This window comes from Acipenser ruthenus, chromosome 30 (genome assembly GCF_902713425.1).
Source record: "Acipenser ruthenus chromosome 30, fAciRut3.2 maternal haplotype, whole genome shotgun sequence".
Taxonomy (NCBI): domain Eukaryota; kingdom Metazoa; phylum Chordata; class Actinopteri; order Acipenseriformes; family Acipenseridae; genus Acipenser; species Acipenser ruthenus.
The window spans coordinates 15,418,495-15,444,498 of NC_081218.1; the positions used below are offsets into that span (position 1 = coordinate 15,418,495).

General features: G+C 44.1%; 3 protein-coding genes across 6 annotated transcripts in view; 1 reads left to right on the forward strand and 2 right to left on the reverse strand.

The window, feature by feature from the left end:
- Positions 1–735: 735 nt before the first annotated feature.
- Positions 736–3,235, reverse strand: LOC117964500 (zinc finger protein OZF-like). The gene is made up of 2 exons (XM_034908222.2): positions 2,995–3,235; positions 736–2,349 (listed from the first exon to the last, which is right to left on the reverse strand). The coding sequence occupies exon 2, from the start codon at positions 2,160–2,162 to the stop codon at positions 1,005–1,007; it is 1,158 nt and encodes a 385-aa protein (XP_034764113.1). The 5' UTR covers positions 2,163–2,349; positions 2,995–3,235; the 3' UTR covers positions 736–1,004.
- Positions 3,236–3,556: 321 nt separating this feature from the next.
- Positions 3,557–26,004, forward strand: part of LOC131702799 (neuron navigator 1-like) — a 107,071-nt gene continuing 84,623 nt past the window's right edge. The window contains exon 1 of one of the 4 annotated variants that reach the window (XM_059005106.1): positions 3,557–3,635. Coding sequence is in view for 1 of the 4 variants with exons in the window: in XM_059005105.1 (XP_058861088.1) it covers positions 16,833–16,845 (13 nt within the window). In the remaining 3 variants the exon portion in view is untranslated. Of the gene's footprint in view, positions 3,636–15,145; positions 15,305–16,656; positions 16,846–18,379; positions 18,513–26,004 lie in introns of those variants that run through there. The other 3 variants (XM_059005109.1, XM_059005105.1, XM_059005108.1) reach the window with 3 other exon arrangements.
- On the reverse strand, positions 5,474–11,471 carry LOC117964501 (cysteine and glycine-rich protein 1-like). Its single transcript, XM_034908223.2, has 6 exons — positions 11,326–11,471; positions 8,966–9,075; positions 7,191–7,359; positions 6,946–7,075; positions 6,693–6,786; positions 5,474–6,437 (listed from the first exon to the last, which is right to left on the reverse strand). The coding sequence occupies exons 2-6, from the start codon at positions 9,072–9,074 to the stop codon at positions 6,361–6,363; spliced, it is 579 nt and encodes a 192-aa protein (XP_034764114.2). The 5' UTR covers position 9,075; positions 11,326–11,471; the 3' UTR covers positions 5,474–6,360.

Consider the following 26,004-nt stretch of genomic DNA (forward strand, 5'->3'; position numbering starts at 1 on the left):
TGTCTTTTAAAAGGGATGCGAGTTGTAACCTCGGTGGTGTGCACACAGAGGTAGCTCTGGCCAGCAGGATAAGAAACGGAGCCTTTAAGCTAAGAGAACACTTTATCTAATATTAAAAGTATACCATCAGGCAGAGGTCCTGCATTCTTTTACGTGTTGTACTCCAAATTGGATCAATCTGAATCAACGGTGCCTTCTGTTTGTGGCAGACCGACGTGTTCCATCGCGCTCCTTGCTTCTGAACGGCCCCACGCAGAGCCAGGAAAGTGGGTTTCTTTGGGGTTTGGGCTTGGCCTCACCCGTGCCTCGGCTCCTAAAGAAGGTGGTCTGTAAAGATCTCCCCACCTTCATTTAAACACAGAGTATATTAAACGGAGGCGCAGAATGTATCAGAGGTGTAGTGGCGTGCGGTCAAGGCTGACCAGCAGCAGAAATAGCTTTTTCACTGGATATTCTTTGTAAAAAAACAAAACAACTAAGCTAAGTAAATGTGATACACTTCTTACGAAAGAATAAAAAGGACGCTGCCAGTAAAGGCAAACAATATGAAATAACGTTTGATCAGGTAACAGAAAAGAGCGCTGTGTGTCCCTATCTGTACAGACTCTGCACATCACAGCCTGGTCACACTCAAACTGCTGTAATGTGTTACAGAAACCAAGACAAGACATACTCTACTCACGAATACAACAGGACAGATCACAACAAAATGCAACAAGATGACCCAGCAATCAGGAGTATGTGGTGTAACCTGCATTACATTAACAGGGTGTGATGAAAGAGTGGAGAGACACCAAATCTCATTAACATCGCAAAGAACACAACAGGTATAGAACAAGCCATTCACTTCTTGTTTCTGTTTATAATATTTCTATTTTTATTTAAGAGAATGATCATAGGCAATTCATATCATTCTGATTTACAAGATAATAAATTTGGATCCATCTGAAGTGGAAAGTTATCTACCTGGGTAACGATATGAAATCACCAGTCAGTCCCATTATTTATACAAGTGCAGGACACGCGTCTGTGTTTTCCACAATGTCTTTCTTATGAATTCGCAGGTGTCTTTTCAGAGCCCAGACTTCACTGAAGCGCTTCTTGCATTCAGGGCATTGATACGGTCTCTCTCCCGTATGAAGGCGCTGGTGTTTTTTAAGGTTTCCTGACTGACTGAAACTCCTCCCGCATTCATCACACTGGTGCGGTTTCTCTCCGGTGTGATTCTGCTGGTGGATTTTTAAGCTGTTCAAATGCCTAAAACTCTTCCCACACTGTGTGCAGAGCAGCGGCTTCACTCCTGTGTGGATTCGCTGGTGTGACTGCAGGTGGACTAACTGGTTGAAGTTCTTCCCACAGTCAGTGCAGTGAAATGGTTTCTCTCCTGTGTGAATCTGCTGGTGAATTTTAAAGCTGTACAAGTGTCTGAAACTCTTGTCGCATTCAGCACAGTGAAAGGGCTTCTCTCCAGTGTGAATTCGCTGGTGTGTTTTCAGAATATTTAAATTCCCAAAGGTCTTCCCACACTCTGTGCAGCGACACGTTTTCACTCCTGTGTGGGTTTGCTGATGCTGCTTAAAGTTTCCCAAGTCACTGAAACTCTTCCCACAAGTAGTACAGTGATAGGGCTTCTCTCCTGTGTGAATTCGCTGGTGTGTTTTCAGGGTTCCTAGCTGGCTGAAACTCTTCTCACACACAGTGCATCGATAGGGCTTCTCTCCTGTGTGAGTGCGCTGGTGATTTCTACAGGCTTGTAACTGGCTGAAACTCTTTCCACACTCGCTGCATTCATGGCAGTTGCTTGCGGTCTTGGAATCGGTTTCAGACACAGAACCTGGAAGCATTCTCTCCCTTTTTCTATTTCGATGCTTTAGACTTTTCTTCGTGGGAGAGATGGTCCGTCTCCACTGAGTGGTCTCCTCCACTGCGTCAGGGTCACATGGAGTGCTCACAGGTTCCAATTCAGGAGGCTCCTCTTTAACAATGACAAGCACCACGTCCGGGCCCTCGTCTTTAATGTCCAAGGCTTCCTGGTCACTGGGGACAGCTTCCAGATCAGGAGCCTCTTCTTTGATGTGGACACGTTCCAGGCCAGGGGGCCCCTCGTCACAGGAGACCGCTGGCAGTGTAGAGGCCTCTTCTTTAATGAGGGCAGATTCCATATCTGATTAGATGATCATGCAGCACGAGGAATCAGTTTATCTTCACCACAGCTAGGTCCCCTGGCCAGAAGAATAAAAAAGTAACGGATATTCATGAACACAACAAACATACGGGTACTTGCTCTTAAGGCTCCCAGAGTTCAATGCTGCGGCTTTCTCCAGCAGTTCGCACGTCTGTCCGCAATACCTGTTGAAAGACGTTTTGTTTTGTTATTAGTGGTTTGTAAAGCTCGATGCCTCATTTCAAACTCATCCAGCTCATATATAACACACATGTTCCTTAGAAGAATCGTCGTATTCAGAAACAAGTCATTCTAGGTACAGACTACAGTTTGATTTGTGTCTGTTTACAGTCTGCAGCGTCTCCGTTCTCTCTTATCTCTCGTTTATTTTTTAATGCAAATATTTTTAAACGTATTCAAAATAAAAAAACATTTTATATGTTCCTAAAATGTGCCCTGGTCACAACTAATTTGAATTAATTTGATAATCTGTGTGTGTGTTTGCGCGCGTTCCAATAAGGCCGCTTGCCACAGACGTAATTGCAAAAACATAAAAACGTTTTAAATGTACTCGTATTTTCAAAACCCACTCGGAATCAAATCCAATTCACTTTATAGTTGCACATAGCAACGGGCCACTTTCTCACTACGACAATAACAGACACTCAAATGAAATGCACACGAGTTCTACAGCATATCAAATCAATTTCGATTGATCTAGATTATTCTGTACAAACAGCAGGCAGCGACCAGCGCGGAAATTCAAACAGTATACATCTCAATCCGTCATTAAATTGCATTTCCCCTCGTGTGATGTCCAGCTCACTCACCAATCTAATAATGCACAAATCTGTCTCCCGTCCAAACTGAAGCGGAATTATCTTCCTCTTGAAACACGTGATACACATTCCCCTTCCTCCCCGCGGGACACCATCGAGGATTGTGGGATTTGTAGTTCTCTGACCAGCTCTGTCTAAACACGCCGCAGAAGCAGCCAGCATTCTATTCGGCGGTCTACTAAAAACCACGAAGTTTATTTTCAGAGTTACAATGATTCCAGTATTCACGAAGCTTTAATAAACTTTATGAATGTGTCTCTCTCTGCACAGTGCAGCAGGATACGGGTTGCGCATATGTATTTTTCAGTATTTAGTGAGCGCAGGTATTTCTTGGAGGTAGGGTGGCCAACTGGCCCTATAATTCCGGGACACTAAGACAGTCCGGTTTTTCAACTCGCCTCTCTAACCGCAAATGAATCGATTTTATTGAGCATGTAAAGTGAGTGTGAATTACGTGAACTGTCGCTAAAGGAATTGAATTGTTTTGCTAACGAGTTACTAAAAGCGCACACCTGTGAGGCTCGTGTCCATCAATCAGACAGGTACAGCTCGCTGATTTCCTGTGTTTGTCCGATTGGCTCTGATAAAGTAAATAGAAAGTGAACCACGCGGTGACACGAGAAAGAGCGCGGGTGAGTGTAACATTCTCTAACTCTACGGGATTGCACATGTTATAGATGTCATTTACCATATAACATTGCAAGCAATACGATTTTAATACATGTTATGAGATATATAATGTGTGTGTGTGTGACAGGATTGATGCGTACCATTTAAAGTCAACGTTATCATTTTCTGTTCTGCATATTACTTGGCTCAAAACGACACTTTAAGATCATTTTAGTTTGCTGGAACTACAAAGCGAAAATGCAATTGGGATTGTGCAATGCAGAATTATAATAATCGGTAACTCGAAAAAACTATACACACGAGCGCGTAGAATGAGCGTGCATGCAATATCCAATTAAGAGAGAGAAACCACACTCAACTATACACACGGGCGCGTAGAATGAGCGTGCATGCAATATCCAATTAATAGAGAGAAACCACACTCAACTATACACACGGGCGCGTAGAATGAGCGTGCATGCAATATCCAATTAAGAGAGAGAAACCACACTCAACTATACACACGAGCGCGTAGAATGAGCGTGCATGCAATCTCCAATTAAGAGAGAAGAGAAACCACACTCAACTATACACACGGGCGCGTAGAATGAGCGTGCATGCAATATCCAATTAAGAGAGAAGAGAAACCACACTCAACTATACACACGGGCGCGTAGAATGAGCGTGCATGCAATATCCAATTAAGAGAGAGAAACCACACTCAACTATACACACGGGCGCGTAGAATGAGCGTGCATGCAATATCCAATTAAGAGAGAGAAACCACACTCAACTCGCAGTTTATAAGCCATTGCGTTTTATCTATTGATAAATGTTACATTATTTTTACATTTTACAAAGTTATATACATCTGCAAGTTTATATATATATATATATATATATATATATATATATATATATATATATATATATATAAGCGGTGTGTAATTCAATATGTTAACGTGACATTATTCAGCAGGTTTCATTCGACTTTAAGAAGCAACATGATTTCATTCTCTATGGGTGATGAAAACCACTGGCCGTGGCAGTGGAGGGGAGGGGTTTACTGTAAACTGGTATTTTCGTGCCGGCTTTGTGGGACCTGAATGCTCACTCCCTTTCCACTAGGTGGCACTAATCAGCCACTGAAGAGGTTCATTGCGTTGGCTGGGATGGGCGGGGGAAAGGGAAGCCCGTTGTGTTATCTGTGTGGAGAGATAGTGTGTGTCCTGGATGTGCGCTCTGTCCCTGGAGGGAAGTCCATTGTGTTATCTGTGTGGACAGCTATTCCCTGCTGCCTGTCAGCCCTGCAGCTGTTTCCTGTTAGCTGGTTAAGCACACCAGACAGAGGTGTCTGAGAACTGGGAGGGTATGGCTGGCAATCCAGCTTTGAGCATTAAACTGCCTTTTTATATGAGGTGGAATAAACATGCGACAATCTGAACCTAAAACTGTGTGATCGTTTAACTAGTAAATGAACGTTTGCACAAAAGGGTTAAACGTTTGATCTTTTAAAGGTAGTGTGTGTTGTGTTTTTATTTAAAGAAGGGCTAAACAAAATAGTGTTTATATAGAAGGAGTGAATTCAAGTTTATCTTTTGTTTGATTTTAGAAACTGTTGTGTTGGAACAGGATAGGTAATTTATTTATTTATGGAATCTACTCCACATTCCATTCCAATGACAGAACACCTGGGCACATCACACTGTTCCAGAATGCACTTGGTTGTTGTATAACCAGAATACTCCATGATTGTTCCTCTGTGGAGTAACTACAGTACTGCATTCACTGAATAAATACCTCCCCACATTTGTTCTTTGTAGGCAGAGAAAGAAAAAAAGAACTTCCAATACATTAGACGTTATTTTCAATACTGTTTATTTGAATACATTGGTGGACACACCTTCAATTTCACCAGCAAGACATTTCACCCACGCTCCATCCACTCATACAGCTTCCTGGAGTGCAGTGAAGGGATTGTCCAGGGTCTCCTCATCACTGACACGGTGTACAGGCTGCTCATGCTTCTGGGAGGTCTCAGTCATTAAATAGAGTTAACACATGCCAGGCTCCACACTGATGCAAATGAATGAGCACTTTTAAAATGGAAAGCAGCAGAGGGTTAGCAGAGAGAGTTTTGTACCAAGCGAGCAGGTAGAACCAGAGCCCTGAACGAGGATCAATATGAGAGCATCTCCTGTATATTCCAGTGTACACACAAGCTGAGACCCTGCAAGCAGCCCTCAAATGGGACTAGCTGCTCTGTGCATTCACCGCTCGTTCACATTTCATCTTTTAGGTTGGTTTACCTCGCTCTGGTAAAAGGTATGTGCTTTTAAAACTCTTGTTTGGTTTTTTTTTGCATTCATAGTGAAGTCATTTTACATTCAAAATGGGTTATTTTCCAATAAGCATTTGTTTATTGAAAATGGTTTACATTCAAAAGCTGAAATGTGTTTGCGTATTATAAATGGATTCATTTAACATTCGTTCAAGTTATAATTTGCGTATTTCACTTCAAATGATTCTTTTTTTTAAAATCCAGTTTGAATACAAAAAAAGGAATCTGAAATGAATTCCTTTTGAATCTAAATAATGCTGACTCAATTGATACTGCCTGATGATGATGATGGAGGGTCTCTCTAGTGGAATGTAACGCTGCGCTGGTGGGAATGGGTGCTGGAACGGGAAGCGGTTTGGAGCAGAGGGATCCAGGTTTTCCCGGTGTTCCGTGGATCTGGGCACCTCTTACTGGGCATGGGCTAGCGCTCCGGCTCCCTGCCCGAAACCGAAGCCTTTAGGGCCAAAGTTTTTGGCGTAACATGCTGTGGAGAAACGATATAGTTTGCTTATCAAATTGAAATGGAATTACTGAATTATACATAATGCTGAGATCAAATTGTAAGAAACTGGGAGGCTGCCTTTGATCAACTTATACTGTGGATAAGCCACAGTAGAGCATTTTACAGCACAGTGGATTCCTCCTGGATTTCATTAAGCACTCATTTTAAGGGGTAATCCAGGGATAACTCTGGGTAAGTGGTGTTGATGCAACCCAGAATGTGTCTTTCTGCACCCACCTTTACAGTAGATTTCTCCATCCTTATCCGCCAAGGTGGTCGACTCCAGACCCTTACCACATTTGGCACAGCGGAAACAGCTCTTGTGCCAAGCCTGGTGCAGAGAGAAAAGGAAAGCAGTCAAGCATTGCATGCCAGTTAAACACCACTGCCTAATCCCGGGGAGCTGGGGCTGCAGAAAGTAGTGCAGACAGAGCTAAGGAGCTACTCGGTAAGACGCAGTGAAGAATACAGACCAGGTGAAACCGCTTACCTGCCCGCCACCCACCACCTTCTCTGCAGCGTAGACAGCCTTGCTGCAGCGGGGGCACACCTCCGACCCCTCGATCTTCTGGGCGAATTTGGAGGGGTTGGGGTTGGCGGTGGGACGGTGTGCTCCCTGCCTGTTGAAACACAAGAATAAGGGATTCCTCAGTTCAGTCAGGGGAGTGGTGGATGTAATGTAGACTAGCCGCCCGGGTCGTGAGCTTTAGGCTCTTTTGTGGACCTCCCACTTACTCTTCAGGCTTGATCACGAGTCCCTCGCCCTTGTCCATGCTCAGAGTCCCCGCTCCCTGGCCGTAGCCGTACCCTTTTGGCCCGTGCTTCTTCCCGTAGCAGGCCTTGCAGAAGATTTCATCTCCGTGAACCGCCACAGTGGTGCTGTCCAGGTTCTTCTTGCACACCGCTGGAACACAGCAGAGAGAGCCGCACCCATTACTGCAGTGCTTCTGAAGATGGGAGTCTGCTGCCTTACAATGAGCCCTGTAAACAGCAGCATCAAATGATTTCACTTGTGCTTCGTTTTCTAAACTATGACAGAGCTGTTTGAATATCGTTCCATCCTACTGTCAAACTAGCTGCAACATGTGTTGTGCTTGTCTGTCTCTGTCTGAGGAGGGTTTGCTCTGAAGAATCCGGTCCAGGAATCCAAGCCCTACATTAACATTCACCTTTTAAACATTCCAGGCTTGCCTTAAAGGGAAGAAAGCCTGAGCGAGCTTTTACCAAATAAGGACACCTTCATTTGTAACACTAATGAAAAACTCCTGATGGTATTTTTACCCTGTGTGTGTGTGTGTTTTTTATTCTGCTAAATACCTACAATAGTTTCTCTGAAATCTGAGCTCTATGTGCCAATCTATTTACAGCATTCCTTTACTAATGGGCAGTGGTCGGGTTTGCCCTATAAGGCTCATCTTTTTGTTTTCCTCTTTGTTTACATTCGTAAAAGATGAAATGGCTGCTCTGTAGACATTTTAAATTCCAGAGAGGAGAGGTTGGGGCTTTGTGTAAACAACCGAGAGTGTGGAGCTGCATACCCGAGTCTAAACAAAGGGCTGGGAGCTCTCCTAGTCTGTTATACTTGCTGGAGAATGTCAGGAAACGAGGAAACAGGCCTGGTTGTCTAAACCGTGTTTCTGCACAGCTGGAGTGTTTTCCTGGTTTACCTCCAGTCTGCATGCCCAGGTCAATAGTCCATGGCATTTTAAATGGAGTATGGCTGTGCTAGAGATGTCTGAAAAGCTAAGAGAAGGACAGTGCAATACAAATAATTCAAGGACAGCTTGGTACTGTTTCTGCTTTCCAGGAATGCAAAGGTTTACACAGTCATTACCCAAGCATGAAGGCATTCGTTGTAACCATGGAAACCCCCATGCTGAGACCTGGGCTGCTTGAACAGTCCTTGTTTGAAACGGAAATGTGTTATTGTGCTCTTTCTTATGTCTGGACCGTTTCCCACATGAAAAATACTAATATTTAAAATACACTTGAAAAACACCAACACTTCCATTTGTATTTCGAGATTCGACTAATCACGCTTTTTTAATGATGGCACCGCTATCCTAACGCTGCACAGAATGGCCTACAAACATGTAATCATTGTTTTGTTATCTGGTACTTTTGAAACGGTATTGTGGTAAAATGGGTAACTTGCTGTGTATTTACGTAGCAGCTGCATATGCTGGTGTATCTACACATAATCAGAATGTTAGTGTGCATAGTTACAATATACTTGACATGTACATCTTTTTGCACGCTCTGTGCAAGTCCACAAAAGGGTTCGTTTTAGAGTGAGGGGTAGGGTTATATCCTGCAAACATAATTCCACAGGGATTTGTCTCGTTACGTTACATTGTAACTGTGCATGATAACATTGTAATGATGTGTAAGTACACATGTATTTCTGAAGTATCTCCTATGTAAATACACAGTAGTTGGAGACACTTGATGTAAAATGCCCCCGAAGCCTCCAGTGGGCAGCAGTGCTGTCGGATCCAGCCTGGACTTACAGCACAGAAAGCAGGACTTGTGGAAGCTCTTTCCATCGCACTGCATCTCCTCTGCGAAGTACACCGTCTTCTGGCAGGCGCCACACTTGTTCCCTCCGCCAAAAGGCATCCTGCCGAGAGAGAGAGGAGACAAACGACTCCAGCTAATTAACAAGCGGGAGGCTCATTTCCCTTGAGCCGAGGGAACACAAAGTCACGGTGTGGCTTGGAACGTGCTTTCAGGACACTCAAAGGCACACCAGAGGAGACAGGGTTTAAAACAGCAACCGCAAACGAGGTCTCCTGGAGCCAGGTTTCAAGCTCCTGTTCCTGATAAAGAGGCTTCGTGTTCCCTCCGCTTTAGAGACGGTTCCCGTGGAGTTTCCCTTGCTTGTGGGATTACATTTCCAGTGTTTCTGGAAGTATTTCCACAACTCGTTATGCAGGAACACTAATACAGGATTGAAAATGTAAACCCGTCACAGTGTGCTTTAATGGCAGGATCAGGAGCCAAACATCTACTCCAACCCAATGGAACAAGTGACTGCCGGACGGGTGTTACTGGGGTTTGGCAAACAGGAGAGACTGGAATCTCGCAAGAAATCGAGCCCAGTTTTACTGTGTTTCATCAAAGAACGCAGTCCAGTCCCCCCCACCCCCCCACCCCCCCCCCCCTGCCACAGTACAGGTGCCACCCTTCCACAGAGAAATAGAACGCTGCTGCCAGGCAGTGCGGAGCAATTCTGCCTTCGGAATCGTTTCATCCGGGAGTTTTTCCTGTGATCCGTTTTGTTCCAATGCCTTGTTTGTTTAAACCCTTCCCTATCCTGCGTCCCCCTCAGTGCTGAAAATCAGACTCTAACGGGATCTCTTTCCAGGGAGAGTTGTTCTGAACTTGGATGCCTTATTTGGTGGAGAGTAGCTGCTTGTAAATACACTGACATGGAAGCATTGGGCACGACATGCAGATCGTTTGTGTTTTAGTGCTTGTCTAAACGAGCTCTGCACTTTCTCCACATTTCTAAGTGCTTTCATTTTTTTTTTCCACCTGCATCTGTCAGTAATATTGGCCCGGTCTTCATTTTAACTTCATCCCTCTTTTTGTGAGTTTTGAAAACACTGCTGAAGCCTCTCTGCTTGTCTCCTTGTTTGAGCCTGAAAGTTACGCAAGGCTGTTTGCACTTCCTTACTTCACACATCACTCTTCCACATGATTCCACAAAATAGATCTTCAAAGCATGATTAATGCTCATTATTTAAGTAGCGTTTTTAATAGGGTAGCGCAGACTCAAATCTGTTGGCTGTGGCTCAGAACACTGTATTGAGATTAGCTTTGAAACATAAATCCATTCGTTTCAAGAACAGGCTGTACTGTTCGCTGTCAGTGTGGACCTGAGAGAAAAAGCTCTTTAGACAATTAAGACGTTTTGTTCCTGCCTAATTTCAAGAGCCTAACAGAAATCCAGCATTTTATTATCACTCCTTGGAGACCAAATGAAAACACAAGAAAACTATTTTATGGGAGGAGGGTTTTTGGCAGCTGTTCGTATAATGCATTTCATAACGCTTTTCCCTTTTACTAAGCTTGTGAAATGGATTATATCATCTGTAATTTCCAGGCTTATCAAATCAAGCCCTTCGTTCCGTAGCAGATTTATCGCCTGATTTCTAAGGGTCTCATAAGTTCAATAGTTAGCAAACGATTGATCAGCAAAACCATTTTTCCGCTCCAAGTAGTCAAAACTTAGTCAGTAAACCCAATAAAAAATAATTCATTATGGAAATTCTGCCAAAGAATAATATGTACCGTATTAAAACAGCTGTAAGACATCCATTGTATTGGAACCAGCTGTGGAACTTCACAGTTATTAATTAGATAGTCATCGCTGGGTCAATAAATCTGTGTGACAAATACTACACTTCTGCCAACATCCGTCATATCCCCTACGAAGTGTCATCGCCTCAGTGGTACATACTGTATACATTATTAAACAGGATCACATCCATACTTGTGCTTTTTCATGCAAAAAAAATAAGACATCAGATATAAGATTTCCACTTCAAATAAACCTTTTAGATCTGGTACCAAGATAAACATGCAAACTACTGGGCACCTTTTTGCAGTGCAAAAAAAAGTTTGGATTTCAAATGTAACCTTACCATCAATGTAGCCATTGTGTTAACGAGCCTGTATTAATATACAGTGACTTACAGAATGCAAAATGAAAAAATAAAAAGGCATGCCGAACCGTCTTTAAGTGTAGAGCAGTGCTCCTCTTCAGCAGCTAGGTTTCATATTGCACAGCACGGTCTGTGCTGCTCCCAGAGCTGCTCTTGCAATGCGCTCCCCAGTGCATGTTAACAATGCTCTCCTGCCTTACCTGTCGCTGATAACGATGGCTGTCGAGATGGGAGCCTCGGGACTCTCTGGCTGCTGCTGCTGCTGCTTGTATCTCCAGCTGCTCTGCTGTTACAAGGAGTGGCTGCAGTTCAGCACTTCCCTGTTTAATAAAGCCCAGCGGGGGCGCTGCCTGCACGCCACACTGAGGCAAGAGGCGGGGTCACAGGGAGGGGGGGGGGGGGGGGGGTGTAGGGGCTCCTGCAAAACGCACAGGGAATTCGTGCCACCTTCAAAGTTATCTTGGAATACTGCAAATAAAACAGTGTTCTGAAGACATTGAGAGACTTATTTTGTCAAATAACTTTTTTTTCAGTTTCTTTGGTATTATGAGATACGTACTAAACTTGCCCACTTTTACCACATCGCCAGGTTTCCTTTTCTTTGCCGTGTGCCTGTTCTTTAATCGAGGGCCTCTTGTCAGGGTTAAGAATGTTTTTCACTTGTGCAGTCGCCCCCCATGTGAACAAAACTACAGCTAGGATGTGTTTGTGAATTCTAATGAGCTGGACAGGACCTGCCTCAATGCTGCACGGGCCTTGGTGCTGTCCTTACAAAGATAACACGAAATTCTCCTGTCGGGACACTGCACTTTCATTGGCTATCATATTATTGTTAATAAAACAATGAATAATCCTCTCCCTACACCGTAACCCTAACCTCAAGGTCAGTATCCTGTACTGCAGTCATTGCACATCTAAAGTAGTTCATGTTTGGCAGTGAATAAGCGTTTTTGTGACCGGAGGTGCTGACTTCCTCATCTGTCCTCACAGGAACATTTCGTGGTAACTTTTGTAAGCACTGCGGTCTTGCTGCTGTCTGCTTCCAGGTGCAACATTCTTGAATGTTCCCAAAAGAGTACCGGTACAAACCAGCGCTGCTCCAATACCATTGTGACCTCATCATAAGAGAAGGTTACCGCTCTGGTCCCAGTGTAGGAATGGATCCTGTTGCAGTCGTTACTAGCTGGCATTGAGAACCATTTGGTAAAGGACAGGAGCAGATCACACGCTGCATGAAGATCTATGGTGTCGCTGTATAGACTGGAGATTGCCAGCCCCATTGCACTCTGTTAATAGAGAACTGCAGAATAGATTGCTGTTGTTATAGAGGATGCTTAATGGAGATGCTGTGTAGAGAATCGTGTCCTTTAACTGGGAGCTGGATTTATGGTTTTTTCTTAAGACCCCTCATTTGTAGAGCTGGATTGATGGGGCTCGCTTCACCGTCCTGACATATTCAAAGTGTCTAGCTTGGTAATGAGTCGCAGTGTGGGGCAGTCAGTCGCTTGCTCCGGCACAACAGGGTATTTGTTCCAAGTGTAATGCTTTGTTTCTGATTTGCAAAGCATTGCCAATCTAATCAGACCTGATGAAAGCAGTGTGAAGCATAGTAAACAATGCATACATGCTTTGCTATGTGAATGACAGTGTAGACACACAGGAGGTTATCATGTACATATTCAGCCATCTCACAAGTCTTTTGTATCGGGTGTCAGATAGTTTTAATAATTCTCGTTTAACTGTAAAGAATTTCTCTTCGTATTGGGGATGTTCCTTTCTCATTGGGATATGCCCACTGTAGGCTTTGTGGTTTCACTCAGTGATGCAGGCTTTAAAACCGACGCTCAGGATTTGAGAAGGGAGGGGCATGTTTGCAAACACTTCTCCTTGTTTGGTTAAAAAACTTCTGCCTCCCAGTTTCAGGGAAGCTGCTGAAGATTCCTGAAAGGGATAAATGACGACAAGATCTTCCTCAAAGAGCAATCGCACATCAAACCCAACAGCAACTCAGCCTTGCCAAGTGCTGTGCCATTAGAGGTTCAGCTATGCGGTAGCTTTTCACATTTTAAACCTCAAAGCTAATTCTTCATGTCACCAGTGCCATTCCAGGGAAATGTCCAATCCGCCAGCAATTCAAAAAAGGACATGAGCTGGGATAGGAAAGCCAATCATTCTGGTAGAGCACAGCTCCACGCTTGAGAACGGGAAAGGTCAGACACATCTCCATGCTGATGAAGTGCACTCCTGCTCGTTAGACAATCTGCATTAGGCACCGAGCGTGTTTTAATACAGCAATAAACATCAGGGAATGGTGTCTAACTGGGTGTCTGCACAACCTCGTTCTGTTGATTTATTTATTGATGAGGTTGTTTTTCAAACAAACCCATTACCTCCTTCACAGCCTGGTGTTTTATGGGCAGCAGTGTGGAGTAGTGGTTAGGGCTCTGGACTCTTGACCGGAGGGTTGTGGGTTCAATCCCCAGTGGGGGACACTGCTGCTGTACCCTTGAGCAAGGTACTTTACCTAGATTGCTCCAGTTAAAACCCAACTGTATAAATGGGTAATTGTATGTAAAAATAATGTGATTTCTGTATAATGTGAAATAATGTATAATGTGATATCTTGTTACAATTGTAAGTCGCCCTGGATAAGGGCGTCTGCTAAGAAATAAATAATAATAATAATAATACAGTCTTTCTGCTGCCTGAGCCATGACCTCTTCTCTCCAGCAGGGGTCAGCAGTGTCTAGAACATTCCCACCTCATTCCTTGTGTTTGTGGTCAAACTGGTTCCCTGAACTCTGAATCCCCTTTCTCAGATTCTTTGGTAGCGATGATATTCAGAGCCCAGCAAGCACAATGCAGCAGAGCTCAGTGTGGGTCGTTCTCTGTTAGGAGCCGGTGATTATGACTTCACTTCCTTACATGGCTCTCGCTCCTATGAGTAGGAGGTGTGCGGGCAGCAGTGAGGGATTGCTCACATTCTGCAGGGAGGAGCTGTCAGGGGTGACAGTGTTCAAAGACCTTCTCAGCAAAGAAGCACTGGAATTCTGTACCATCCTGGGATCGAAAGGAGCCCGCCTCCTTTTATAAAACTAGCATTGAACTAGGCTGCATTCATGAAACTGTTACTTCACAAGTTGTTTCTGGGTAGTTTTATACTCCTCATACTGTTATAGCTGTTCAGTTTTTAAAGCAAACCTCCATTGTGGTGATAGTTCAATCTGATGGATATCTCTGTGCTTCCACCTAGCCTGTACATCATACATAGTAGACCCCAACATTGGTGTGATACAGCCATCAGCACGCTGTTGTATTAGAATGGGTGTCTGACATTAAAATGAGCTATACGGTTTAATGTGTCTTATTTAGCTGTACTGTATATTGCAAAATATGACACGCCTATATAAAGATATGTCCAACACTGCCCCCATGTGGCAATCTTATAACCAAGTTTTTAGCTGCAATATTAAACCCACCTCTTAGCTCCAGCTTCCTATTGAAACCCTACACAGGACTTTCTTAATCAACTAGAATTCGTTTGTTCGTCTTTTTGCGATGATGTCATTGTGCAACGTGCTTACCGTAGTTACGGGATTAAGATATGCGCGGTGCTGCAATTAGTGACACTTAAATTATTACAGTCAGGGGTTGAAAAAACCGTTTCAGTCACAATAGGCAAGACAGCATGCAGTATCGGACACCCTGTCCACTCGGCCTAAATAATGCATTGAAACCACTTCTGCGGAGTTCTCTGCACTGTCCCACCTCAGCCTCTAGCTCCTCTGTAGAAATCTAGAGATCACCGAGATCTCCAGGGCTATTTAAACACCTTGCAGGCTTGTCATGTCAGCCCACAGCGGCCCTGGCTTCACATACGCCCCCTTTATTTATTGACGCAGGTGTTTTTTCATGTGAAGCAATTCATTTGCATTGCTTTTGAAATCGCCTTTTAGTTGTTTTGCTTGACTGCTGAATGAACAGCCCTCGGTCTGGCCCGACGCTCCTCCCGTTTGCCGATCAAAGGCGGTCGTCGGTTAAACGCTGCTGTTGAAATGAACACGAGTGCTTTGCTGTCACTGCCAATGCAAATCAGAAGCGAGACTGAATAAAGTCTAATTTGAGGAGGGATTGTGTGCAGCTGCGTCCTTCATTGAAAGAACTGGTGAAAAGAGAAAGGTATTTAAAGAAGGAGTCTAATTTACATTTAAACATGTGGCCTGATGATGATTATTATTATTATACACGGTGAACGATCATTTTCCTGTAAAGTTCTGTGTTTTACAGTCATTATACAGAGCGGTGAAGGATGCAGGAACACAGCGTCTATCTCGTGTTAAACCGGATTCAGCTGAAAGGGTGTTTGAATCGTGTTTTGAAGTTTCTTTGAAAGCCCTTTACAGAGACGCACTGAACTCTCATTTGCGTGCGTGTGATTCTCAGCCCCGTCTGAAGTTAAGCGCGTGGTCAACGCCCTTTATAAACACGGCCGTACATTTTTAAATATCTAACCCCCCTGCACAGATACACTTTTTTTTAGAGGCTCCTAGAACAGCATTTGTAGTTGCAAATACAAACCGGCAATTACTGTGTGCTAGACAAAACAACTGTAGGGGACTCTCTTGTAAAGGCACGTACAATTTGGGAACTGCCGGTCTCTGAGGACCCCTCTTGAAATAAGAGGTTTGTGGGTTAATAGGTTTTGAATAATCCGATGAATTCATTCGATACCGTGAAGAGGACAGTTGATAGAGTTTCTGCTGCGACGCTGTGATTAATGAGAGCTCCATTTATCACCCGGGCAGCTGCGTCCCTCCGTATTGTTCCCTGCACCGCTGAGCGCAGAGGGTGCGTGTGCGCGCGCGTGCCAGGGCGCTGTTTAATTTGGGTACAGCCATGTTAAACCCCATGTTTATGCGTGTGGGTGCAGTAGTGCTGTTTTAAATGCACCATGATCTCAATCTTATAATCCCTAGCTTTCAAGCAGTCTACCAGGCATATCCAGAAGTTATTAAAAGTCCCACTTTTGTGATTTTGATAATAGGATCTTGCTTGGCTTTTCCATGTCGTTTTGAACTCCTTAAAATACTTTAATTGTCAAAATCCAGTCCGTTTTCTAATCTAGCACATGCAGGAGTGTGTCTAGTCTAATGAACAGCATCAACTCCTTATGCACTTGGGGTGTGACTCTGTGCATGCAGCATTGGAGCAAGAATCCATTCCAACACTCAATTAAATGTAAAAAGCTTGCAAGCACGGGTGGAAATGAATGCCGCCTCTGTGCTGCTGGTGAACCCCGTCTCTAGCACGCCAGAGGATGAGCACATATGGCTGAATGTACAGCAGCGGACGAATGAAAGGCAGACCTAAGGGATAAGCTGGCACAAGCCTCTCATTGTAACAGCGGCTGCCTGGCATTCCTCATTATACTGCACAAGAAAGGAGAGGAGTGCGCCTGGGGCACACAGAGAGCCAGAGCGACGCCTTGCACACTCGCCTGACACACACAGACAGCACACCGCTACCCAAAGAGAGTTCCCTGGAGCGAACGCCCTCGACACGGCTGCAGCGCTCCCGAGCCTCGCTGCTCTCTGCATTGATTTCTCTGGTTTCTGCGCTAATGATAACCGCTTACTGGATTGCACTGAATCCTAGCCTTGATGCTGTGGAAGCTGGAGTCTGACAGGATGAGGAGGAGGAGCCCCGCATGCAAGCTCACAGTAAGCGTTTCACTTCACTTTTGATTTTCTTTGTTCCGTCTCTGTGACTGGATTAGAATTCTCAGTTCCTGATCTTCACGATTGGAACCCACATAGAGAATCAATGTGTCTGAAAAACCTAGACACCCACTCCAGTACTAATAATAAAACTGCAGTTTTTGAACTTCTCTGAAGTTTATTGCAGCAGTATTGTAAAATACCCATGACGATACTGCTTCAGTGAGCGAGTTTCTCCTTTTTTAAAAAAGCGAGCATAAAACAATGATGTATTCTTCTCCTCTAAAACGCCATTCGCATTCCTAATTGCTATATCATGTACTGCACATACGCGTCTCTCGAGCTACAGTGTAATTCAATGAGTGGACGCATGATCGTTCTATTGGAAACGCACGTGTCTAAATAGTTACAGAACTGCCATCGTTTTTCATTGTGTCGCTCAGCCTGCTGTTGCATTGTGATAGGACTCGGTACAGTGACCAGGGCAGGGTCCTGTGATGGGACTCGGTACACTGACCAGGGCAGGGTCCTGTGATGGGACTCGGTACAGTGACCAGGGCAGGGTCCTGTGATAGGACTCGGTACAGTGACCAGGGCAGGGTCCTGTGATGGGACTCGGTACAGTGACCAGGGCAGGGTCCTGTGATGGGACTCGGTACAGTGACCGGGGCAGGATCCTGTGATGGGACTCGGTACAGTGACCAGGCCAGGGTCCTGTGATGGGACTCGGTACAGTGACCAGGATCCAGCTCGAGGGGTGAATGCGGTGCTATGTTAGAGAGCTGCAATGCTATTTTGAAATCCAGAGCAGATTTACAGCAGCACTAATAGAAGCCGATCAATAAGGGATTGTCTGTGGAGTCGTAACCCGTTTTATTTGTGCTGCAGTTCATCACTGTATCTGCAGAGGGATACACAAACCCTTATATTAATTATCCACGAGCAGTTAAGTTTTTAGTAACTGATCTAGTGGCTTTGCAGCAGGGGGTTACCATGCCGCTGGCAATAGAAGATACATTATTATCTGCAGTGTAACAATCCTGTATATTACAGCAATAGCAACACATTGGAGTGAACTAATACTGTCATAGCACCCTGGGACTGCAGTGGCTTGTGTATTGGTTCATTTCACAGTGGTGCAGTCAGTATGTTAAAATAGGAAGAGGTTACTGCTGTTCTATCATTCTATCAACGGCTTACATTATTGTAGCTGTCCTTTTGCACAGGAGCACTTGAGCTCCCATTGGTTAGGACCTGCACACAGTAAGACAGTCTTGAGGAGTTAATTCAGAGTTTTTACCGGAGTGGAGACAATCTGGTCATGCAAGTTAAACTGATGTTCTGGTGATATTGAAACAGAGAACTGTGGCACAGTAAAGAGGAACTCGGGTAATGAGATTTCCTATTTGTGCTGCTCTGAATCTGCAGGGCAGAAGGGTTTTTTTATTCAGAATATCACTGAGCGAGTTCATCTGTTATTAGAGACAGTGTTGCACTGGTTGGTTTGCTGTGTCTGATTGATTGATTTGCTACACCCTCCTCAAAGGATTGCTCGTGTGGTTTTCTGAAGCACTGAAGATTTGAACTGGGGGTGCTGGCATACTCTCTTTTTTTCTGTATGCAGTCCAGGAGATTTCTTACTTTGGAGTGGATGCAAAACTTGCAATAAAGTAAGTCAGTGAATTTTACAATCCCAGCTTGCTGTGCAGACTCGAGGGGGAGAGGTCTTGAATGCACGCATGCAGCTTTGTGTCTCTCGTGCAATAACCTGACAACGTGGAGCAACATTTCTGTTTGTGGGAAAGCAGATATATTAAATGTTTCGTACATTAGATGCAGCCTTTTCTTCCAAATGCAGATAGAAACTAAAATAATATTTCTACTGCATTCCAGTGAGCTAATTATCAATCCATACAGTCAATACTTATTCATGTGAACATTCATATTCTACAATGCTCATGCGTGTCTTGTAAAATGTAACAAGTATATGTGTGTGTGTGTGTGTGTGTGTATAATATATATATATGAATCTATTTCTGTGTAATATTTTCAAGCATTAAGTCTTCCAGAGCCTTATTTTTTATGCTCTTCGTATATAAAGTGTCCGTACAGGGAGGCACGATCAAGCTGTTTTGCTGCTCTGTAGCTTTTAGGGAAGTGAAGCTACGTTTGAGACCAGATGACAAGTTTCCAGTTTGCTTTCCTTATTATATTCTGGTGCAGGGTGTAAAATATACAAGAGCTCACGTGTTATTTGAAATGAGGTACGAGTCGCAGCATTTACTTTGCTGTTTGTAGTGGTACATTACTTGGCGTAGTATTTTTGTTATTAGAGTGTTTTTGTTTTCCGGGAGACAGATGTCGTTTCTCACATGTTCAGAGTTTCATATTCCCCCATGCAGAGTTGCAGAGCTGAATTATCCATTGATGTTCGACGTTGAATCGGCTCTCATGTGAAAACGATAGCTTGATGAAAGTGCAGGACCTCGCTCTTCTCTTGTGTCCTCAATAGCGTGGCGGATCCAGAGAGATTGGATTAGTTTGTTGAAGGGTTAAGGTGAGCACGGGCTCACAGCAGATCCTCTTCTTATTAGACTGCGGTATGTGGGCACAGAGGGCAGGCTAATCACACTTTGTTCTGTCGTTTTGCCCCCCTTGACTGCAGAGCCATTTAGAGACTTAAAGCCTCAAAGCATCTGGGGGCTCCGTGGCAAAGAGCCTTGTGGCTTTACCATGAGGGTGGAGCCAGCATTTCTGCACTGCCTCAAAATCCAGTGTGCTGTTCAAGGGCAGACCAGGAAATAAAGCAGCCGTGCAATGTGGCAATAAGTGATTGTCTGTGGAAGCATTGCATGGCCAGTATATAAGGCCAGGAGCTGTTAGCTTGCATTTCTTTTAAAAATATCCCAATAAATGTATATTTTTGTAAATGCTACCAGTGGGCACCTTATCATTATGTATTGTTGTGTTTGTAATATTTCAAAATCAAATACAAAAGAAATAGTACTAATATGAATGTATGATGCATGGATTCACGATGAGTCCATGTAACATCAGAGTTTAAAAGAGATCACGATTTTGCAGGGGTTGGGAGAAATTAGGACAGGCGGTTCCTAGCATACAAAACAATGTTTATAACTGGCAGCGAGGGGATTGTGTGGAGGTGATGTGAACTGCAGCTGATAGTGTGTCTTTGAAAGAGCAGCTGGCAGATTTCTGTGCACCTGTGTGGTGCTTTGCTAGCTGGTTCAATCCCTGTGCTGCAGTATTGTTTTAGGAGCTCAGCCTGACCTAATTTGTGACTGTTGTGTGGACTCACCAGCAGGGGGAGCCAGGGTAACATGCTCAGCGGAATCTCAGATCACTGCAGTCCAAGGCAACCCTGTCTCTATCACTCTCCCCCAAGAGAACAATGAGCCAGATTTAGCAGCAAGAGGATGATCTCTTACAAACCTTGTGAAAAGAAACACACACACTGAGGTATCTGGAACATACAGCCTTATTGATCTTTCATTGCACTGCATTAACCATCACCCAAGCATTGACTAAATGAACTAGTACAATACAGTCTCGGCATTATTAAAAGTCACTAGATCACAGATCACTAACTTATTGGACTAATACTGTATTGTGAGTTCCTGTGCTTTATTCCTCCTACGCTGAAAGAGAATACTGCGCGTTACCTCTACATAGTACATTATTTACAAAAAAAAACAAAAAACTTTGTTTCATCAAAGCTCACCGTATTTCTTCAGTCCCTCATTTACATTTCCTGTTTTTTTTGGGGCCTCGATACGTTATAAGGTAACATGCTTTCCGGTTTCTACCCCTGGAACTCAAAGAAATACATCTTCTGCGCCGCTGTGCAGCTCTTACTCCAGCAGACCTTCTTGGATTTTGTTGGATTTTGTGGTAGTTTTCTCCAGATAGAAGCTTGTGCCGTGCTGTATCGGTTACATGCCCTTTGCTGGCTGATTCTGTGGGAGCTGTTCTTCTCCAAGCCAGGTTTGATTAGAGGCAGCAGAGGGAATCTTTCATGAAGTCTGGCAAAGCAACAATGGAGCACTTTGATTGGGAGAGCCGAGGAGTCGCTAATGTAATAGAAGCATGACGCATTGGTCTGTGTCTAATGATGAGAACTAGCTCTCAGCAGAAACCCTTTCCAAACACTACTGTCTAAGGACAACTCTGTTTGCAAACCATGCTTGACACTTCGCAGGTCGTTTCACTTGGAGGGGAGAATTGTCTCCAACCCTTTCAGCAGCTTCTTTCCTGTTGTTAACCATCCAGCTGCTTCCCCCTAGTGACATAGCATGCCATGTTGTTTTTAAACATGCCACTCTGGGCTTTACTGTGCTTTGCCATGTTATGCTATATAACTCCCTGCTTTGCCGCGGCAAACTTTCATAAGAGACAGTAGTGACAATGGCTCTCTCTCTCTCGCGCTGTCTCGTGCTCTCTCTCTCTCTCGCTCTCTCTCTCTCTCTCTCTCTCAATTCAATTCAATTCAAAGTGCTTTATTGGCATGACTTATTTTCCACAGTGTTGCCAAAGCAAATACATACATATTATGAACAGATGCATCTATATACAAACAAGGAACAATGGTAACAAAATAATAATAAATAAAATAGAAGATAAATAATAATAATACAGAAATTGAAATATTGAAATAATGATATTGAAACTATTAAATTGTGCCTCTCTCTCTCTTCCAGTGGCATACTTTTTTCTTTAATCACGATGACAAGTCACTTTTATAAAAACTTGCTAAAAATACACTGAGAGACTGCAACCTAACAAGCAGATCCCTGTTCTTATTGTGTATCCAGTGTCCTCCTCCCTGCTCTCTTCCCCATTATTACAGTCAATGTAATTACTATCCTCTTCACTCGCTTCCTCTCTCTGCCTCTGCGCTGTGCGGGGAGCTCCACTTAAAGAGCTCAAGGATGTGCTCACAACAAGAACTTCCTCTGATTGTCTGTAATTAGCTCCTGGATCGCTCACTGAAACACAGTCGACACTCTGTCCTACCACTGCCTGTGCTTCACTCTGTCCTACCACTGCCTGTGCTTCACTCTGTCCTACCACTGCCTGTGCTTCACTCTGTCCTACCACTGCCTGTGCTTCACTCTGTCCTCTTGCACACATACCGACGCTGAGCTGCACTTGCAATCGTCTTATTACACTGATTACTGAGGATTCACACACCTGTAACAGGCCAGTCTAGTTCAGCATGACCAAGACTAGAAGTCTCTAACCTGCCTCCTTGTGTATGTCTCTCTCTACCCGGTGTGTGTGCGGGTGCGTGTGTGTGTGTGTGTGTTAAGTGTCTTTAGAGCAGGCTCAAGGTCTGTAGGTTTAGGAAGTGACATATCCTCACTGTTAATAGGTTGGGTATACTCTGGGTAATGGCATATAATCATGTAGCACTGCAGAAATCGAGCCAGCAGGAGCACATGCTCCCAGACAGACGAAGAGTTTATTTGTGGATTGATGCTGCAGAGCAGTGATGGAGATGCTGACAGGGCGGTGCTGAGGTGGGGGTGAGTCATGCAGAAGAAGGGAATTCACTGCCAGTGTATGAGATTGAGAGACCCTGCACACACAGCATGGGGCACAGTGAAAGGGTTAACCATTCTTAAGACAAGTAAATACAAATTATTTTTGCAGCTTGCTGCTTCCCCAAACTCAGAATTTGCTAGAACGATTCCTTTTTTTTTTTTTTTTTTTTAAATTGTCAACCAAGGATTCCGATACTGCCAAATTCAGAGAACAAATCCAAGTTAGCAAGTTAAGAGTCCCGCTGCATTATAAGATGACTGGCCTGCCAAATCTATAAATATATATATATATAAAAAAAATGAACTGCTGATGGCTCGGAACAGATTTAAAATAGCTTTTTGACTTTCCAGGGCAGCTGTATGAAAGCAGTGATATATAATTACACAATCCACCAAAGAACAGAGAGAAAGCCATTTAAACAGATGAGATCGGCTTCAGCCCATCAGGAGTCTGTGTGTCTGCCAGGGGCTGTCACACCGCTGCCCTGTGATGTTTTGTGACCAAGCTTTTCCAAACAAGCATGTGTTCAGGGCTGGTATCATGTGGTGTTCATGTGTATAGCGGCTAGAGAAGAGAGAGCTGCATGCGCTGCCTTGCAGAACTGATTCCTCAGCCCGCAGGATGCATGCTGGTTTTAGTTACTGGTTTGGAAAGGGTGTGGCACTGTGTGGTGCAGTGGAAGAGTGCACATGTTTCCTTATTAGGTTTTGCAGACTGTAGGGAAATAGCCTAGTGGTGTGCAACAAACTGTGGGACTGAAATACAAGAAAGAACAAGCTCTCCTTAAATGCCTCATTCACTGTATCAGGATTCAAAGCTGCGTTCAAGTATTACATCATAAAGTTTTGTCATGATGTCATTGCCCCGCCCAGTGATGATGTAATACTTTACCCCCCCATCACTTTAACATGATCTCTGTTTCGTACACTGAGACATAGCAGACCGCTTTTGTTAGATGTGTGGACTACACAGCAAGGTCAGTTCGATTCAATTCATGCCCGTTCCTCTCCTAGGACAGTACACTGCCAGTGGAGGGTATTAAAGGAGAATGTAACACAATGTCAGCTGCAGTATGAGCCCTTAGTAGAACGCTACCACAGTGGAAACCTTGTATATTTTGACATACCAATGGAGTCACATGGTATGAGTCAATAGCCATTGCAGAATCGTGGCTGCAGATCAGCACAGTGATAAAGCATCAGGGCCACTGTGCAGCACAATCTACTCTGTGGTGTCAATTATGGAGTTTTGCCAAGGCAGATGTTCCTTTTGAAACTGGATCTGCGTGACTAAAAGGAATGCCTGAATAGAATCATTCTGTCACGGTCCTATAAATGTCAGGGAGGAGTGATGTTTCAAAGGACACTTTAGTTTGAGTGTCGCCTGAAAAAAAAAAAGCCAAAGAAGTTTGATTTCTCTGCTATTGAGTGACAGCGTGATTTCTATCCTGCCCGCGCCAGCGTGCCGATCTCGCTGTTGAGCAGCATTGGCATTGCGGGTAGATCCCCTCGCACTTCACCAACCCCCTAGTGGTCAGGAGAGTCCCAGTTCCCATGTCAGCCCTCGCCTCCCGGGTCCATTCGCTGGGTAACATCCATTGCGTAGATTCAGGGGGTGAAGAGGAGACTGGCTTGATCATTAGTCTTTAGGGCCCTTGATTTGAGAAATGGGTAGCTGCAGTGAGACAGACAGCATTCCAATGGGACATTTCAAACACAGAATCAATAACTCGCTGAGAGAGGCATGTGAATTGGTCTTTTTATCACTGCGTGTCCGTTTTGAAAGGTAATTGCTTGACAGAGGTGTGCAATGCCATGGGGGGTTTCAAGAGAGCCAAGGAGAATTGAAAAGATCTCCCAGCAGTCCGTATCTCGCGACAGTTTGTTTCTGATTGGATGGGAGTCTGGCCACATCTGCTTGGCTCTGGAGATGAAATGGAGAAGCTTGTTAGGTATTCTGTAGCAGACAGTCCTCTGCGTTTCATAGACTTTCCCTCAGCTGCTAGCATAGACCCCAACAGCACCCGCACGGAGCAGATGGGGCCTCTGTCATTTCTTGGTCCTCAACGTATCACACTGAAAAAGGGTTTTGACAGCAAAACTCTTGTCCTAAATAAAGCTAAATTGAATAGAGAAGCCAGGAAGATTGGTTGTTTAGAGGCCATGGCTTGACTGATTACAGCAATAACGGTTTTCCTTGTCAGCGTTGTATATGCTGCTATTTGATGAATAAAGGTCCTGGCTATTCCTCCTCTCATGGCTCATATTAATGCAAGTTTATTCATTGTTGTGTACCCTGGTGTGTGCAGAATGATTACAGCACACAACAACGTGCGAGGCGTTCGCTGTTGGTTCTTTGTTTCAAGTGCTAGGAAACCATACAGAATTCAAATTCATTTTCGGATGAATCCCACAAAGCATCAGCATGCAAGCTTCAAAACAGTTCAAAATGATCTGGTGCAATGCATGCACATTCCAGCTGGTCCACGTCTAGCTGCTCATCCACCACGTGCAATTAAAGACAGAGAGCGGGGCTACTGTTAACACAAGCTGTGCGGCTTGACTGTGCTTCTTCAACACGTGTAGGGATCTAGTCTACTGATCATGGTGGATGGAAGTACCGTTGTCATTAAAAAGGCTCTCATGCAAGAACCTTGATACACAAATGACCTCTTTTATTTCGATTTTTTGATTTGCTCGGATCAGTTGAACGGAGCCTTTGTGTATCGGTCTTGCTCCTGTATTTCCCCTGGAGATTTGTTTTGTGTCGAAAGGTTTCTCAAGGAGCTGAACACACTGTCAAAAGGACTAAGAGGATAAACATGTCAATCCGGGACTGATGGTTCAGACAGCCATGCAGATTGCCTTACTGGTTAATTAGGTGAAAATAACCCGTGGCTTAACATAATAAACCATTTAAATCTGTAAAGCATTTCCTATTCAGCAGACCAGGCCTCAAACTTGGGCTGCTGTCTCCATGGCAATAAGGCCTGCTTCCCTCAGATTAGGGGGCATTAACATGTTGTAGTTGGGCTTATCAGATGCTGTTCCTTTTGTAGTGATGATTTAAGGGCAGGGCTGTCAGTTTAAAGACTTGTAGACATGCCAGCACACTTCTGCATGGGTGGCCCACACATACAGAAAAGTACCAGTATGTTAACGTCCACTGTCCATTTCATTTGATTTATTTTTAGCGTTTCATAATTATTTATTCAGGAATTAATTTCCTGATTTTGTGTTTTGTATCCCCTGGTCAAACAGTGAATCCAAGCTAGGAACTGAACCAGAGTCTTCCAGGCTCCCAATCCATCAGCTCTAATCACTAGGCCACACTTCCCCAAAACCAGTAAACTAGTTTAAGTAAAATAGGGCTTTTAATCTGTGTTCTACACAGATTGCACATTAAATAGGAGGTGACCAGTAAACTCAGAAGTAGTATTATATGGTGTGTGTTATACAGGGGTGTGTTTTATACTGTAGAATTATGGTATCCCATTTCCTGTGTAATTGCAGCCATGCTTACATTGATAAGAAGCTGTGCTATACAGTACGAAGACCTCTCCGTGTTTGCTTTCCAGTTTAATGTCGAGAGACCCGC